The sequence below is a fragment of the Mobula birostris genome, chromosome 6 (genome assembly GCF_030028105.1).
Source record: "Mobula birostris isolate sMobBir1 chromosome 6, sMobBir1.hap1, whole genome shotgun sequence".
Classification (NCBI taxonomy): Eukaryota; Metazoa; Chordata; class Chondrichthyes; order Myliobatiformes; family Myliobatidae; genus Mobula; species Mobula birostris.
Window position 1 is genome coordinate 33,996,505 of NC_092375.1, and position 18,643 is coordinate 34,015,147.

Genomic DNA, 18,643 nt, shown 5'->3' on the forward strand with positions numbered 1-18,643 from the left:
AGAGATGGTCTTATCGAAATATATAAAATTCTGAGGGGTCTCACGCGATAGAGGTGTTACTGTCATGGGGGAATCTAGAAAAAATGAACAGAGTTACAAAATAAGATGGCTGCCCAGTTTAAGATGGAGATCAGGAAGAAAAGTTCAAGAATCTTTGAAATTCTTTAGCCTGGAGAGCTGTGGAGGCTGAGTCATTGAATATGTTGAAGACCAAGAGGGACTTTATAGAAGAGGAAGAGGGGAAGAGGCAGAACTATGGAAATGGTGCTAAAAAAGTGATCTGTCCTAATCTTATTGAATGGTAACACAGGCTTAAGAGCAATTCTCCTTTCTTATGTCTTATAAGTATGTATACACATCAACTAATCTGTCCCTTACTCTAGTGTAGTGGCTGTAAGATACTGGCACCAGTAAGATACTGGGAGGCAGAGGAGACTTACATGAATGCATTTGTTTTAAAGAGGTTCATATTTTCATCTTCCTATCGTGCATAGTTAGACATATTGCAGCCAAACTCTGCTGTGCTCCGTGAATTATTGTCTCAGATGAGCTTTAACCTTGTTGCAAACAGAAGGCTTGCAATTAAAGTGCAGGATATGGTTTCCTCCAGCCTTGAGATTTTACTTGAATGATGGTATGATTCATTCTTCTCTTTTAGGGCTCACAACCTGCAAAGAACTCCTGAGCCTTGTGTGGCTGCCTTAATGTTAATAATATCTGATGGAAGATTAGAATCACATACATTCAATTGTATATGAAGTGTTAATGTGTTACAGTGATGAAACATCAAGCAGGTATCAGGGAGGCTTTATTTTAATAAAAAATAGGTAGTGTGCATATATAATGTACAAAAGTATTGAATTATACACAACCTATTTAAATAGAAATGGACCTTACTTAAATAAAGAAAATTACTCATTCTACATTATTTAGGTCAAACTTATAACATTTTTGATCCATCTTTTTTTAAATATCAAAATGTTTCAGTTAAGGATGCATGAATAGAATGTGGAATGTTCACATTCTGAAAAGTAAGTTTTACCTTAAACTGATTTTTTCCTACAGGACACCACTCAAACACAATTTAAAGCCCCCAAAGCTTTGATTTCCATGAGCGAGGTAGCAGAAGACTTGACATGGAAGCTACAATTCTCACAAAAGGATTCTTTTATAAGTCCTGGAGTATGTGCAGAATAGAGGGGACGTCAGAGGCAGGTGTTCTGCAGAGAGTGACAAGTGTATAGAACGCACTGCAGATTTGGGGGGTGGAGAGGGGAGGTGGGTGAAGTGGTAGGGGTAGATACATTAGGGAGATCTAAGAGACAGACAGGCACGTGGATGAATGAAAAATGGAGGGGTACATTAGGTTGATCTTGGAGTAGATTAAAATATCAGCACAACGTTATGGGCCGAAGGTCCTGTATTGTGCTGTGCTTTTCTATAACTTACATTTATGGAGGAGAGGGGATATATGCAAATGCAGACTAGCTGAACAGATTCACCACCCCATCACCCAGCCTCTCCTCCTGCTACTGAAATTTATTTCAAGTATGCTATAAAGTGCGCGGATATAAAGACAGAAAGTGCTGGACAGACTCAGCGAGCCAGTTCTCTTCCCATGCTGATACAAGGCCATAGGTCTGAAAATTTAATTCTGTTTTTCCCTCCATGGATCCTGCCTGACCTGCTGAGCATCTCCAACATTTTCTGTTCCACCGCTTGCAGTTTCTTGCTTTAATCTTGCTATTAAATCAAATGGATTCCGTTTAAGCATTTCATGCATAACTTGCTCATATTAAAGATACTTTCTAATTAAAAACAGCAAAGTTCATTTGGCTGTGTTAAATGAATTATGAATATGGTACAGTGTAAATATTAAGCACATAATAATGTTATTTATTATTCAGATGCATAAATCAAGTGCCATGGATGTAGCTTAATAAAATCAGAGCAGTTTTAAACTTTAGGAGTGGAATAAAAACATTATATACAGAATTTTGTGACATTTAATTATTTGATTTGGAATACAAACTGTAAAGTTGTATCCAGAATATTTTAGTCACTGTTGATGGAAGAATCTTGCTTTCAATGGCACCAATGAAATGCATCTTTGAATAGTCATAAAGCCAGGAAGGGTCTGACTTCAGTTTAAGTTTCATCTTATTCTAAGTCAAATTACATGTTTTAACTTGGGTAATTCAGCTAAATGTAGCTAAAATTGGTCTCGGCCGATTAGACCCTGGAGGGGAAAATTGGCTTGGTTTTCATTTCTGCTCCCTTTCCACCTGAGTAAATTCGCAGCTCTCATTTTACATCACTGCTTAACTGTTCAGAATTCTTCTTTAGTTTACTCATTTACTAACAATATTCTGCAATTAGGATTATTCAAAACTGCAAGAAATTTTACACAACAAAATTTTACACACATTTTACACATAGAACATCGCTGTATTTAAATATCAATAAGATTATTTTCTTTCTTTTTAAGCTTCCACTTATCACAAGGTTGCTAGAATTACAACAGAGAAATACTGTAAATGAATGCTAAATTTAGAAATTAATAAATGATGCACCAACATAATATTTAAATTTACAAAAGTGGTTTCTGTTACTGCAGTAACAATGATTATATGAGCAACTGAACATGACTCCTTCCTTGTCTTTTCCATTACTGATAGGAGAAGCGATCGATAGAAGATTGAAAAATCTGTTCGGAAACAAAGGATTAATTTACCAGCAATGCGATGCAGTTTAATCACTTCTAAGATGAGCTAACAGAAGTTCCATACCCTGGACTTGGACAACGTTCTGACCTAAGTATTATAACAGTGCTTTCTAGAAATGATCAGATAAAAACTAAAAATGGATTCTACAAATGCCTCAAATTCAAAACATTATCATCCTTTTTTAAGTCCTTTTGTAGGCTTATCCCTTCTTGTGCCTGTAACTTTAAAAAGTGGTAAAACACAACCAGTGGGTTTTGCTTTCAGTTACTATGACTTGTATCTTCCATCCCCCACCTCAGCTATTCAGTAGTCCAGGGTCCGTGCGCTTGAATTAACTTTCTGAGTTGATTTAACTTGACATGTCTTAAAAATCCCAGAAGACAATTCCAGAACAAAACAGCAGAGACAAAAACTGCACTTATATTTTGTTTAAATTGAGAAAAACATTTCTGAGGTTCCTGAGGGAAAAGCAAAATTGTAGACCCTACAAAATTAGCAGTTAACCTAGAAACAATTCCCAAGACTTTGCCACAGTCTTATGTTCAAAATGGTTTCTTACTTCATCTTTGAATTTCAAAACTCTAAATGCCCATGATCCTTCTTCTGGACAACTCAAAACGTAAATAATTGGAAGGAATTGAATTTGCTTATCTCATCAGCTTTTCCATCAATTCCTTTCCCCCTATTATTCACAAGCAGTTCCCAATGTATTTTCTTCTACTGAAAAGGTGCACATTACAATCACTTTCTAAATTTTTATTTCCAGAATTTTTTACTGGGTTTATTAGCAAATCGGTTGTATTTATGGCCCACACATGGTCTCAATTACAAGTGAAAACATCTTCTGCTCAATCAAATCCTTTCTTAATCTGTACATCCCCAGTGGGTCAACCTTGCATTTTCTCTTTCAGTCTGACCGAATCAGTTCAGGCAAATTATTTTGTTTCATTCTAGTAAACACTCTTTTGTTCCAGTGTTTCTTTACTCTTTTTACTAAATGTTTACAGCATTCCAGGTTGAACAAGCCTGGACTCGATCTGCTGATATAACATTTCTAGTTCTTTATCTTGTTAGAAAACACCTTTTTTGGGGAGAATTGGTTAATTTTATTCATCTGAGGCAATATTTTCTATTTTTGTTGATAAACTGCCGCCCAGCTCTTCTGTTGTGGGCAAGTATGTAAATGTGGGAATTCAGCTTTGCTTACAGATGCCATTATTGTCTACTTGCTGTAATCACACCCTGATATTCAGTTCCATTGAAATCACTATCAGGACAAATGTATTGTGGGAATTGTGTCCTATAGAGACAGTTTGATGTTTATGAACCTTCCATTTTTATGGAGAATATCAGCAAGATTATATTAAGCATATATTTGAATAAAACATTAAATCCAGAATCATTACCCATTTTTTTTCGCCTTCTGACTAGCTTATAGGATTTCTTTGCTTATTATCCATGGCTCTATAGGAGAAAGCAAAAATAGGGATAAATGTCATTTAGAAGCAACACCAAGATAGCTATACCATTGCTCAGCTATGCTGGCTATTCATGAAAAGGAGTCCAACTAAAGCTAAATTTGTTCCACGTCAGAGGTATCTGAGCCCATTCAATTGTAATCACTCATAAGATTTTTAGTTTGAACAATTCAATAATTTTTTAAAGTCCATGATGAACCATTTTGTCAATTACCTGGATACAAAATAAGTGATAATAAATCCTATGACACACAGAAAATCTGATTTCAGATGTGCTCCTCAAGGTCCAGAGTTTCATTCCAGTAGATCGTATTAAGCTATGCCGCATTAATTTTAAAGTAAGTTTCATGTGTATTTTATTTGAGGTTTATTCAATAAGTCGCCATCTGCTCTGGTCAAAAGCGATGTGCACCAAGTTTGGTTCTAGTTGGTGGCATCTGGGGATTAGTAACCATAGTTACCATTATGACAATTACACTGCTAAATATGTCTGTCCTGTATGAGATTTTATAGACTTGAAGCATCTTATCAATTGATTAATGGACAGAAAACAGAGAATGAGGATAAAAAAACTGGTTGGGAGGTTGTGACTAGCATGACACTACAATCATCTGTGCCTAGTTATTCTCAGTCAATATCAATGATTTAATTGAGGGTTAAAGGTTAGGGCTGGGGTTGGGGTCAGGGTCAGAGTTAGAGTTAAGCTTCAGTACCATTAGCATTAGTGCATCAGAAACAGGTTTAATATCATTGGCATATATTGTGAAATTTGTTAACTTTGCAGCAGCAGCACAATACAATCCATAATAAATATAGGAAAAACTGAATTACAGTAAGTATACAGGTCTATTAAGTAGTTGAATTAAATAAGTAGCACAAAAAAACAGAAATAGAAAGTAGTGAGGTAGTGTTCATAAGTTCAGTGTCCATTTAGAAATTGGATGGCAGAGGGGAAGAAGCTGTTCCTGAATCACCTAGTGTGTGCCTTCAGGCTTCTGTACCTCCTTCCTGACAGTAACAATGAGAAGGTGGCATGTCCTGGGTGGAGATCCTTAATGACAGATGCCATCTTCCTGAAGCACTGCTCCTCGAAGATGTCTTGGATACTGTGGAGGCTAGTATCCATAATGGAACTGAGTAACTTTACAACTTCCTGCAACTTACTTTAATATTGTGCAGTTGGCCCCAGCCCTCACCATACCAGAGGGAGATGCAGTCAGTCAGGATGCTCTCCACAGTGCAAGTTTACTGATGTTCCAAACCTGGGTATTTATGTGAGCTGTGAGAAGGATGCATGCAGGCTTCAGCCGCACATGGACAAGTCACGGGAATTGGCAGGGATGTGGCAGGTGAAAAATATAATGTGGGAAAGTGCGAGGTCAACACTGATGGAAAATCAAGGCCACAAGTTTTTCGAATGGTTAGAATTGAAGGGTGCTGCTGTACAGTGGGACACAGGCATACATGTACATGAGTCACTGAAGGTCGACCTGCGGACTTAGCAAGTAATTAGAAAGGTAAACTGAATGTTGGACTTAATTGTAAGACTAAAGATTTCCTTCAGAACATATATAAGGCCCTGTGAGTTTTCATGTGAAATATCATGTACAAGTCTGGCCTGGCTTCTTAAGGAAGGATATACTTTTGATTGTGAGGGAGTGTGGTAAAGATTCATCAATTCATTCCTGGAATGGAGGTGTTGTTGTTCTTTGAGGAGACATGAAATAGAATGGGCCTAACTGTGGTTAGACTGAGCTCAGAAGAATGAGAGTTGATTGCGTTGAAACAAATTCTTACGGGATTGATAACGTGGGTACAGTCATGTTCCCCTGGCATGTGTGTCTAGAACCAAAAGCCACCATCTCACAATAAGCTGTCAGTCGTTAAGGGCTGATTTGAGAAGAAATTTCTTCAGCCAGGGACTGAGATTTTCTGGAATTCTCTTTTCAGTGGTTTGTAGAAGCTCCGTTGCTGAGAATATTCAAGACAGTGTTTGAAACACAGTTGAATATTAAGGAATTAATGGATATACGGTTATTGCAGCACCATGACACTGAGGTGGAGGATCAAATGTGACATTAACGAATGGCGATGCAGGTGCAAAGTTTCAAATGCTCTAATCCCGTGATTGCTTCCAATGTCCATTAATATTGTTCTGTTCATTTGTGTCAAAATCCACAAGGTGTTGGGGAAAATATTTTAGATATTGCGAAAAACTATACTCTCACTCAATGGCTTAGCTTGAATTTTAATATTACAATTTTACACTTTTGATTCTGCCAGCATGAGGAATATGTTGATGTTAAAAATGGCACACCACGTAATCAATACAATGACTGTAAAACCTTTCAGGAAATCTGCATTTCACAACAGTATCTGCTTTCAAAATGGTAGGACCTGCTGTAATGACAAAGTTATTGTGAACACAACACATAAAACTTACACCTGATGTTGTCGCACAAACTCGGCAAACTGCTTGTCCTTAGTGTACAGATCTATGATCCGAAGTCTGTCTTGAATTTCCTGAAATGTCAACAGTAAACACACAGACAGTGGCTTGATTATTAAATTCATCTTACTCTCCAGCACAGAGATAAATGAGAATTTTTGCATAAATTGAGTTAGCCTTATGACTATTTGCTTCAGCTGAACTGTGACTAATAAAGAAAGCTTGGATTTATATCATGCCTTCCATTGCTTCAACTGTCTCATTGTGATCTACAGGTTAGGTCATTCTGAAGAGCAGGGTCACTGATGTAGTGTAGGAAACAACCAGCAAGCTCCTATAGACAAAAACACAGAAAAGACTGAATAATCCGTTCAGTGACACTGATTGATATTAAACTTTTGCCACATCTCCAAGGATAGTTCACGTATCTTTTTAAAAGATGACCTTTCACATTCACTTGAGTGGTCATAATGTACCTTGGCTTACTGCCTCATCTGGAAGGCAGCAACATAGTATGTGCAACAGGGGAATGGCGGTCTAAATTGTTATGCTGGAGTCTCTAGAGTAGGATTTGAACCTAAAACCTTCTGATTCAGAGATTAGAATGCTGCCAACTGAGTCAGCTGACATAAACAGTGCTTAAATAATCACTTCATACATGATTTCAGGGGAAAGATATGCAACTAAGATATGCTTACCCGATAGCCAAATGGCTGCAATTGATTGTTGACAAAAAATATCAAATGGGCAGCCATCAAAATTCCAACTCCATTCCAGAAAATAAGAATTTATCAGAATTGTCAGGTAGCCTTTCGTTATGTCCAGTGAAAAGCAGAGCTCTCACAAAGCCTACAAGCTAACAGCTGTAGAATTACAACTTCTATACAGCTATAACTTTATTTTGCACCATAAATTAAGATTACATACGTAGTTACAAAGAACAAAGCTTCCATTAACCTCATAATACTTCAGAATCAAACATATTCCTATCCTAAGAGGCATATCTGTAAAGTGCCTGCAGTTCAATGGAAACTTGATTCTGCTGAAGCATTATTAACATCCATCAGTAAGGATATTTTTACACCAGATTTTCACCAGGTGCAATAGTTATTAAGGCAGTATTGAACCTTAACCTCACTGCTTATTCTAATGCAGCTCAATTAAAGCTAAGGCCCAAAACCTTCGGATGCCTACCTCTTTGCTAAGTTCGGTGCACTCGTAGACGTGTCTGATCTCATCGCTGCTGAAGCTGGCGGATGCCTCTCCACTGCTTGAACTGTACCTGGATGAAGGTGGGTAGCGTTTCTTGTAATGACTATAACCAGTCGTGGCATCACTCTCGTACATAGGGTTATACTTTGTCCCATTTTCCATTGATGCCATGCTATCATTAACTCTATGGAAGAGATGGCAAGATTTTAACATGTTAAACTGTGAAGGCAAACTACACACATCTAATTTTTCTGGATTCTTTGAGCAGTAACAAAATAGGAGTTGTATTCACAGTCAAGGACAAAAGTTGAGCATGTTATTTTAAAATGATTTGTCAGATACACTGGGATTTGTCAGGAAACCATAAACCTCAACTATTATTGGGGAGAATTTAACACAATGCTCTGTTGATAATTTTAGCATGTTAGGTTGAAAATGAAGAGGCCTGAGCCGTTCATGATTTCGCAGAGTACGGTTCATTTTCTTTGGAGGAGTAATGCCAGAAGTTTTTAAATTTCTGGCAAAATGGTTGGTTCCACCTTGGAGTTCTGGGCTACTCAGGTCAGACCAATAGTATGAGTCTATAATAACAAAATCCTGCAGAGAATTCAGGCAAAATATTTCACCAAAGAATGTTCAGAGCATAGAACATGTTACCACAACAAACTGTCGAAGTGAATTGATGTTCTTAAGGTAAAGTCAGATGAATATACAAAGGAAGAGGGAAGAAAAGAAAAATCAATTGGATTCGAAGCTGGAAGAGGCTTGTGGAGGCACAGATTAATTGAACTTTTTTTTAATGGTGACATTTCCATGTAATTTCAGTTGACTGGTTCCCTGCAGAAATGAGCCAGGCTTTTGGATCATCTGGAATAAAAGATGGAAAGCACTCAGGGAACCAGTGGGAGCGGATTTCCAGTGTTTCCAGATTGGACTCACGGATGCTCCAAAGACAACTCACCTATTATGGGAATAGTTTAGGGTTTAACCAAAGTGTGTTGGCAGATTGGGGTTGGGTGCTCACCCAAGGCATCAAAAGCATGAGCCAACTGTCTCTATCATACTGCCTTAACATTGGAAGGAGCATCCTGCTACTTACGTTTAATATATCGATTTATCCTGATACTTACTCTCCAGAGTCCTCAGTTCCACTTTTGGCATATTGAGCACGAAGAGTTCTGGCTACAAAGAAAATCACAGCAAAAGCTACCAAAAGGAAGCCAGCTGCTGAAGTGATGGCAATGCCCACAATGAGAGTCTCAGAGACATACTCTTCACAGTGCTCTCCTCTATACCACCAGTTCTCACCCACACGACACCTGCCAGGTAAAAAATTATTAGGTTTTAGATCTGACAGCTTACTGCTCTGACACAGTCCACAGTACTTAAGGTCATCTGGTTCTTTAGTGCAAATTTAATGGCCTGATGTTAAGAAAGGAATGAAAGTAACAGGTGCGGCAGATATTTTTGGTCAGGAGGATTTAACTGTTTTATTGCCGGCCACATTTTAAAGAGCTCAGATGTAGGAATAATTGTCTGCCTGATTCAAAAGCCTCAATATATTGGTTGTGAATGGAATCTCAGACAATTAGTTAAAATAGCTTTCAGAAGAGCATGATCACTAACAAGTTTAAAGCAAACATTTTCTCAAGGCAATGATAAGGGAACCAAAATTCTTGGAAGAAATTAGAAGTTAATACAGACTATCCCATGGTTAAGAAAACTAGACATACGCACACCCTACAGAAGAACAATCTCCTATCGTATTATTAAATTCAGCATTTTGTTTACATGTGCATGTTCATTCCTACTTGAAATTAATTGCCTCTCCATTTCCACTTAGAGTAATTGTTCTTTCTTATCGAGTTTTGATGAGAATCAGGTTCATTATCACCGATACATGTCATGGAATTTGCTATTTTGTGGCGGCGGTGCAGTGTAATACATTAAAATAAATTACTATAAGTTACAATAAGAAATATAAAAGAAGTAAATTAGAGCAAGAAGAGCACAAGCAGTGAAGTAGTGTCCAGAAATCTGATAGCTTGCCATTCATTACAACACTGTGGAGATATGGTTACTGCATCGGACAGCTTTTGCACATTACCTGACTTATGAACAAAGTCAACCTATGGACATCTGTAAAAAGGGAGGCTGTTCATTACCCAGGAATGGAATGAATAATAAAAATCATAAATCATTCAGGTGACTTTTGATTATGGTGAGGATCCAATCATAGAATGATTAAAAGCAAGCAGAAGGATGATGCAATTTATTGGATTCATAGCTGCTGTTCTGTTGTTACCTCTGTTTGTTTCAATCTCATCTACTGGTGTTGTGTATAGTGTGACCAATGAAGAAAAAGACAATAAGCCTGAGTGCAATCCTTTATAATAACCATGATATGGTACTGATGATTCTAGTGCTTCATTGCGTCATAAATATTGATACAGCTCTGAGCAACACACACAAAAGCTCTGGAGGAACTTAGCAGAATGGGCAGCATCTATGGAAGGAAATAAACAGTCAGTGTTTTGGGCTGGGACACTTCATCAGGTCCTGAAGCAAAGGAAGAAAGCCATCCAACGTAGTCTCTGAGAAATGGCAAGATGGTGCTTCTCCCACCTTGGTTCACCAACAGAATATTCGGCAGATCACCGGGCAGATGGAAAGGCCTCCCTAATTCAAATAAGTTGCAAAAAGGGAGTCCCATAACCCGAAGGGAACTATCCAATATTTATAATGACTCAAGAAAACCATTTGTCTCATTGGGTCCATGCAGGAGAACCATCATATTCAGCCCAACTCACATCCTTGTACCTTATATCAAGGGGAGAAAAAAACCAGAGGACGTGGGTTAAGGGTGAAGGGGGAAGGTTTAAAGGGAACATTAGGGGGGGCTTCTTCACACAGAGAGTGGTGGGAGTATGGAATGAGCTGCCAGATGAGGTGGTAAATGCGGGTTCTTTTTTAACATTTAAGAATAAATTGGACAGATACATGGATGGGAGGTGTATGGAGGGATATGGTCCGTGTGCAGGTCAGTGGGACTAAGCAGAAAATGGTTCGGCACAGCCAAGAAGGGCCAAAAGGCCTGTTTCTGTGCTGCAGTTTTTCTATGGTTTCTATATCTCATTTTCTTCTCACCCATAGCCATCAGTTATTCCCAGATGCTTTTTGCCAGTAACTGATATGAAACGACAATTTATAGCAGGCATGTGAGAGGAAACCGGAGCACTGGAATGAAGCCCATAAAATCACGGAAAGAACATGCCAACCCCATAGAGACAACAGCAGAGGGCAAGGTCATATCTCAAAGCTGTACTTTAGTGTAAGACCAACTTTTTCACACTGCACGTCTCTGCTTTGACCCCAAATAAAAATTGTAAAATATATACACTTTGTTCCAAGCCATATGTTTAAGTCAGGGCAAAAGCTATTACTGATTCAGAAAACATCTACCGATAAAATTAATCCAGATGGTTCTCAAATGAGTTATTAACTTAATGCAAAACTCTTTCATTCCATCGGTAAAGTGCTATTTATTCTCACACAAAAAAATTACAACTAAAATATTAAAAAATACATAATTCTAGGGAAAAGATGATTTACTGAATTATAAAGCTAGCTGGGAGACTACTGGATTGGGGTATAAATCTGCTACCCTTATTGGAGTCTGGCCTATGTGTGACCCCAGAGTCACAGCAAGATGATTGACACTTAGCAGCTCCCTGGAATGTCAGGAACAATGAGGGATGGGTAACACATGCCGGCTCAGCCAGCAACTCCCCACATCCGGCAAATGAATGAAAAAACATTTCTTCATAAAGGCAGCTATACATACAGGGAGTTTCATTGGATAGTCTGATCCCTAGTCTCTGAGGGTTGTGATTTGATATCTGCTCTTGTTACACAGCCTTGATTTTTCAACAAAACTGAAAGATATAACTCCTTTTGACAAATTCTTGGTGTGTGAGATATAGGGCTTGTGGCTTTCATCCTTTTCCTGTGAAACTACAATACTCAGCACACTTCACCATAACTCATTCCAGGCAGCAAAGGATCCTTCACCTGCACTGGGGAGTCCCAGGTCTTACTGAAAAATTCTGTGCATGAGAAAGAGGCAGCTGAGGGAATTGGAATTCTCAGTCCTCTTCTATGGAAGCAAGCATGAACCAGAACATCATGTGGTGTGATTAGGACTGCCATCTCTCTCCCGTTAGGATGGCATACATGACCGGGGTTCAGTGAAATGCACACTGATACATTTTGTTTTACTTTGGCAAATGAATTAAATATGTTAGTTCACTCCATTGGTGTTCTCCAGCAAGCTGTTGTGAGAACACGTGGTTTTACATTCACTGAGAGTGGGCCAGGGAATAGATTGGTGAAGGAGTGGAGTGGGACATTCAGTTTTGGAGAAAGCAGACTATGGCTGTTGCAGGGCACAGGATTACTGGGGTCCTAGGAATCATCTGGGACTCTGATCGAATGGTTCCGTGTGCCCTATACCCGACTGAGGGAGAAATCTTCAGTTTATTAAAAGAAAGTTACCATATAATATGTGCAGATGTGTAATTTTGAAGGTTTTCCTATGTGATTCATAAATAAATTGACATGACATTGCAGTAATTGAACAATAGTCTTCAAATTAGTTTGCCAAAAATATCAGCAGCGTGATTTTATTGATAGGTACAGAGAACTGGTAGTATTGCGTCCCGCGTAAGTGACTTCTTTTTCCAGTATTGCACACAGCTTAGAAATTAAGTAAAACCATCGAAAATCCTTATGGTGATTGGTTTGAATAAATGGCAATAGAATTTCCCAAAACAATGAAACTTTAATTGGACACTTTTATGGATCATTTGATGGATGTGGGGAGTTGCTGACTGGGCCTGCATTTGTTACCCATCCTTTATTCCTCCTGAGAGAAAAACAAACTGCTGGAGGAATTCAACAGGCAAGGCATTTGTTAATACGTCCCTTTGTGTCCAGCTGTTTGCTTTTTAGCTCCAGATTCTATCATCTGCAACCTCCTGTGTTTCTTGGTTGCAGAGAAAGTTCAGTTTAGGATCTTGAATTAGATATGCCCTGAAATTGAATCAAGGCTCTTTAAAACTGAAACAAAACTTTGGGTTAGTTTTTTTAAAAATTGTTTCTAATTAATTGTGTGGAAGAAGGATCAAAATGGTTCTCTCGATCAAAACCATATAAAAAGTTGTGGTTCACTAGAGGAAACGAAGGGGCTTGGTTGTGCAGTATGTTGATCAGCTGTGAATGAATGAGTTAAGTGGGAGATGAAGTAATGAGTCCAGTTGTCAACACAGCAGTGATTTAGGTCGTAAGAACAGTATGCATTGGAAGCTATGGAAAATATTTGCATATAGATCATTCCCTATTAATGATACAAAAAAGGGTAATGGGGTCATGGATAAAGTTGCCAAAATTCTATTCCAACAAGTAACTGCTGTGTGTTAGAAGATCCCAGGAGCAGTACGGTCTCAATAGGCCAAGCTGTCTTTGTAACTGTTGACATTGCATGAAATGGCACTAAGTAAGTAAGGGGAAAAAGAAAGTATCGTACAGGATCCAGCTGTTTCTCAGATTCGATTATTAAACTCTAAAGGCAAAGCTCCAGGCTTTTCAGCAATACATAAAAGTGGAGTTTACTTTTTCAAAAAAAAAGAGCTGCTCACATGAAAAACAGAAAATAAACATTCCCCTCTGCCTTAAGTCAGGAGGCTGGTCATACTTGATTCCTCTCCAACCCTCAAACCCAAGTGACATTTGCAGCATCTGCTTTACCTACAAAACCTTCAGGCTAAAAGTAGTCTTTGAAATTACAGCAAGAGAATTGTCTGTTCTGTTCCCAGGGTCCAAGTAACGGTTGTTCAGGGAGGGCACTGGATGGTTCCAGGATCTGAGACCTTTTAAAATGACTTGAAAGCAGATGGCTATTAGGGACTTGGCCCCAGACGTTGGATGGGCTTCAAGCACCTAGACCATGGTTACTTGCAGCTGTAGCCTATCCATCTTCAAGGCTAGACACTTTGTGGGTTCAGAGATATTCTTCTGCACACCACTGTTGTAACACATAGTTACTTGAGTTACTATTGCCTTCAAGTCAGCTTGAACCAGTCTGGCCATTCTTCTCTAACCTCTCTCATTAACAAGGTGTTATCACTCACAGAATTGTCACTTATTGGATCTTCTTTGTTTTTCAAACCATGCTCTGTAATCTCCAGAGTCGTGCATGAAAATCCCAGGAGATCAGCAATTTCTGAGATAAACAAACCACCCTGCAGCTCCAGGAACAAGGTCGCTTAGATCACATTTCTCCCCCATTCCCAGCAACATCTTGATGACGTTGGCATGTGAGTTGCTGCCACACACTTAGCTGATTAGATATCTGCGTTAACGAACAGGTGTTTAGCTGTGTCTAATAAAGTGGCCACGTGTATATCGTGTGTTTAGATGACTCTTAACTACCCTGTCAATTGACTTAGCAAGCTGTTTAGCAGTATCAAACTACCAAGAAACCAGCATAGCACCATCTTTTCAGGGCCAACGTGAAGGGACAGTAAATGCAGGTCTTGACAGTTCCCTTTTTTATTAAACTTTATGTATCTTTGAGAGGATATCTTATAGAAACATATAAAATTATGAAAGGGATAGATAAGATAAAGGCAGGACCTAGTTGTTTCCACTGGTAGCCGAGACTAGAACTAGGGGACATAGCCTCAAGATTTGGGGGAGTAGATTTAGGATGGAGATGAGGAGGAACTGTTTTTCCCAGAGAGTGGTGGATTTGTGGAATTCTCTGCCCAATGAAGCAGTGGGGGCTACCTCAGTAAATATAGTTAAGACAAGGTTGGATAGATTTTTGCATAGTAGAGGAATTAAGGGTTATGGGGAAAAGGCAGGTAGATGGAGACGAGTCCATGGCCAGATCAGCCATGATCTTATCAAATGGCAAAGCATGCTCGATGGGCCAGGTAATCTACTCCTGCTCCTATTTCTTATGTTCCTATGTTCTTATCACCAAATTGACAGTGTCTGATGGGTGTTTATTAAATGTGCTTTTTTTAATATTTGTAACCGATAAGTTACATTTCATCACTCTGTACTTGGAACTTTAGGTTGTCATTTAATGATCTCATCAGATGTACTGCATTAATAGTTCATGAACAACTGAGCTACCTTAGAAGTAGTGATGGTGTAAAAAAAAATTAAGAGGGTTGTCACTTTCAGGAGTTATCAGAAATATTTATAGTACAGCTTTTTTCGTTACTGAAATTGTTACTAATTCTGTCATGAAGGAGCTGAATGGGAAAAAATATCAATGTGGCCATTACAGAAATCTTGGCCCAATCCTGTCATCCTGTCAATATTTAATTACTTAACTGCGCCTATGATTGCAATCAACAAGTGCTAGAATTCTCCTCGAATTGTATCATCCAAAGTATCATATTAATCAGACATTTAAATTATCGCACCATTGTAAACATAAGTTAGTAATTTACCGCACATTGGTGGTGTGGGACCTTTGTTCTCACAGCACAAGGTTCAGGAACAGTTATTATCCACAACCATCAGACTCCTGAACCAGTGTGGATAATTTCACTCACTTCAACTCTGAACTGATTCTCCTACATACTTTCATGGACTCATAAACTCAAGTTCTCAGTATTATTTATTTAATTAATTGTTTTAAATTTGCACGATTTATCTTCTCTTGCACAGTGCTTCTTGTCTGTCTCTATTTATATATAGTTTTTCAAAAATTCTATTGCATTTATTTTCCTGTAAAATGAATCTCAAGATAATATATGGCAACAAATATGTACTTTGATAATATTTATTTGACTTGGAAATGAAAACTGAATTACGTTTTACACGGATTTTACACAATACAGTCCTAACCTAACAGAGAAAAATCTGTCAAAATCAGACCATGAACTTTGATGCTTCTCCAGCACATTCAGGACTGGGAACTCACTGATCCCATATTCAGGATCGAGAGGCAAAAGATCTTTAGATACAACCAAAGCAAGGTGGAGTGTTAGATTAAAAGTAGATTAAAAATGTTGCACAATTCAGCACTCTTAAGCAAAAATAGGACAAAATAGTAAAAAATCTCTTATTAATGTTAATGTCTTGATAAAGACAGCATTTCTCAGATTGCCGTAGAACCAGAGATCTTAGCATTTTAATCAAGTTTATACGTTGACTTACTGACCATTGCAGAACTTAAATGCATTACTACAGTGGAAAGGGCTCAACATCTGACAGACATCACACAGGATAACACAAGTCCAAAAATTAGCCAACAAACCATTTTCACATTCCTCTGATCTTTAAATTTGTGAATATTCCATGATATACACATGTCATGAAGCAATATCTACTTGATTTTTAATTACTTTCTGCATGATGAATGACCTAGAATTAGCCATGTAAACTACGGAAGAAATAAAACAGTTTAAATTTGTAATTCACCACAGGTATATGTGTAAATATACACATCAATATAAATCTCTCCCATGTTTGTGTGAAGCTAAATGTCAGTGTGAGTATTTGTTAATGTCTGGCAGTACTGTGGTTGAAGCTACTGGAAATTTAAAGTGGGGCCAGGGTAAAATGCCCAAATTAATGAAGAATCCAGCTAGGTCTCTACGCTCCCAAGCAGCATTTTTCATGGATGTACAAGACCAGTACCTGCAACAAACCATGGTGGATGTTTGTGGCTGTAGTTGGCGGGTATTTAACACATTCAAAAGGAGTGTCCTGTGTCACTTGCAGCAATTACTGTGGCTGGTTGCCAGCGGAGAGCTGCTGCAGAAACCACTGATCTGCTGGAATGCTGAGTGCTAGGCTTCTGTGGGAGTTCAGAATCCCTCCATTATTATTCCTCAAAGCCAGTTAAAGTAACAGTGGAAGCATTCAGGCAAGATTATGCTATTATTCCTGGGGCCTCTTTGGGTAAAGACTCCTTTGGTGATGTGTGACACAAGTTATATAGAAACCATATGCACATACAGCTGTTAAAGCTCATTTCGCATTACCTAAACCACCTAGCAGTACTAGAGTGGTACAGCTCTCAGCTCTGGATTCTTATGCAGTTCAGGAAAACTATCTTGTCCTCAGCAGCACCAACTACCTAATGTAATGCTTCTATCTGTTAATGAGTCTATCTATAATGGCTTTGATACCAGTCCCAACAAAACTGTTTGTTCGTTTTTGAGGTTATTAGTAATCACAGATCTTGATAATCTACCATTTTCTTCTTGATGATGTATGGATATTTCTTTGAAACTCTGCATGATTCCTAGCAGGATTACACAGTAGTGCTGGACAGTTTGTGAACCCTGTATAATTTTCCCTATTTCTACATAAATATGACCTAAAATGTGATCAGATCTTCATGCAAGTCCTAAAGCTCAATAAAGAGAATCCAATTAAACAAATAATACAAAAACATTATACTTGTCCATTTATTTATTGAGAAAAATGATCCAATATTACATGTATTTGTTGGAAAAAGTATATGAACCTCTGGGGTAATGCCTTCCACAAAAGCTATTTGGAGTCAGGTGTTCGAATCAATGAGATGAGGTTGGAGCTGTGGGTTGCAGAGATGCCCTACCCTATGAAAAAGACACATGAAGTCAGGTTACTGACAGATCCTGCCCTTCTCAGGCAAGATCTGTTTATGTGCCCCATGCCTCGATCAAATCAACTTTTAGAGGACCTTAGAAGAAGAATTTCAGAGATGCATGAAACTAGAAAAGGCTGCTAAAGCACTTCTAAAGACCTGAGTGTTCATCAGTCCACAGTAAGAGAAATTGACTACCAATGGGGGAAACTCAGTACTGTTGCTACTCTCCCTAGGAGCAGGCATCTTGCAAAGATCACACCAAGAGCACAATGTACAATGCTGAAGGAGGTGAAAAAGAACCCAAGGGTTAACAGCAAAAGACCTGCAGAAATCTCTAGAACTTGCTAAAGTCTCTGTCTATGTCCACTATAAGAAAAGCACTGAACAAAAATGGTGTTCATGGAAGGACATCACGGAGGAAACCGCTGTTTTCCAAAAAAAAAAGCATTGTTGCACATCTCAAGTTTGCAAAAGACCATCTGGATGTTCCGCAACGCTTCTGAGACAATGTTCTGTGGACGGATGCGACAAAAGCTGAACTTTTAGGCAGAATTGCTATATTTGGAGGGAAAAGGGCACTGCACATCAACACCAAAACCTCGTCCCAATTGTGAAGCATATTGGAATGAGCATCGTGATTTGGGGCTGCTATGCTGCCTCAGGGCCTGGACAGCTTGCAATCATTGAGGGAACAATGAATTCAAAATTGTATCAAGACATTTTACAGGAGAATGTCAGGGTAGCAGTCCATCACCTGAAGCTTAATAGAAGTTGGATATTGCAACAAGACAATGATCTGAAAAACAAGAGTAAATCAACAACAGAATGGTTTAAGAAAATTCATGTTTTGGAATGGCCGAGTCAAAGTTCTGATGTTAAACCTATAGAAATATTACGGAAGGACCTGAAGCAAGCAGTTCATGCAAGGAAGCCCAGCAGCATCCCAGAGTTGAAGCAGTGTTGTAAGGGGGAATGACCTAAAACTTCTCCAAGCCAATGGGCAGGACCAGTTACCAGAAATGTTTGGTTGAAGTTATTGCTGTACAAGGTGGTCACACCAGTTGCTGAAAGCAAAGGTTCACATACTTTTTCCAACAAATCCATGTAATATTGGATCATT

The 18,643-nt window shown here is 38.5% G+C and overlaps 1 protein-coding gene across 3 annotated transcripts in view; it reads right to left on the reverse strand.

Annotated features, from left to right (window-relative positions):
• Window positions 1-965: 965 nt before the first annotated feature.
• impg2a (interphotoreceptor matrix proteoglycan 2a) overlaps window positions 966-18,643 on the reverse strand; it is a 96,353-nt gene continuing 78,675 nt past the window's right edge. For all 3 annotated transcript variants that reach the window (XM_072260180.1, XM_072260181.1, XM_072260179.1), the window contains 5 exons: window positions 8,996-9,184; window positions 7,848-8,049; window positions 6,648-6,727; window positions 4,133-4,190; window positions 966-2,707 (listed from right to left, as the gene is read on the reverse strand). In XM_072260180.1, the coding sequence (XP_072116281.1) occupies window positions 4,154-4,190; window positions 6,648-6,727; window positions 7,848-8,049; window positions 8,996-9,184 (508 nt within the window). In that variant the 3' untranslated portion in view covers window positions 966-2,707; window positions 4,133-4,153. The remainder of the gene's footprint in view (window positions 2,708-4,132; window positions 4,191-6,647; window positions 6,728-7,847; window positions 8,050-8,995; window positions 9,185-18,643) is intronic.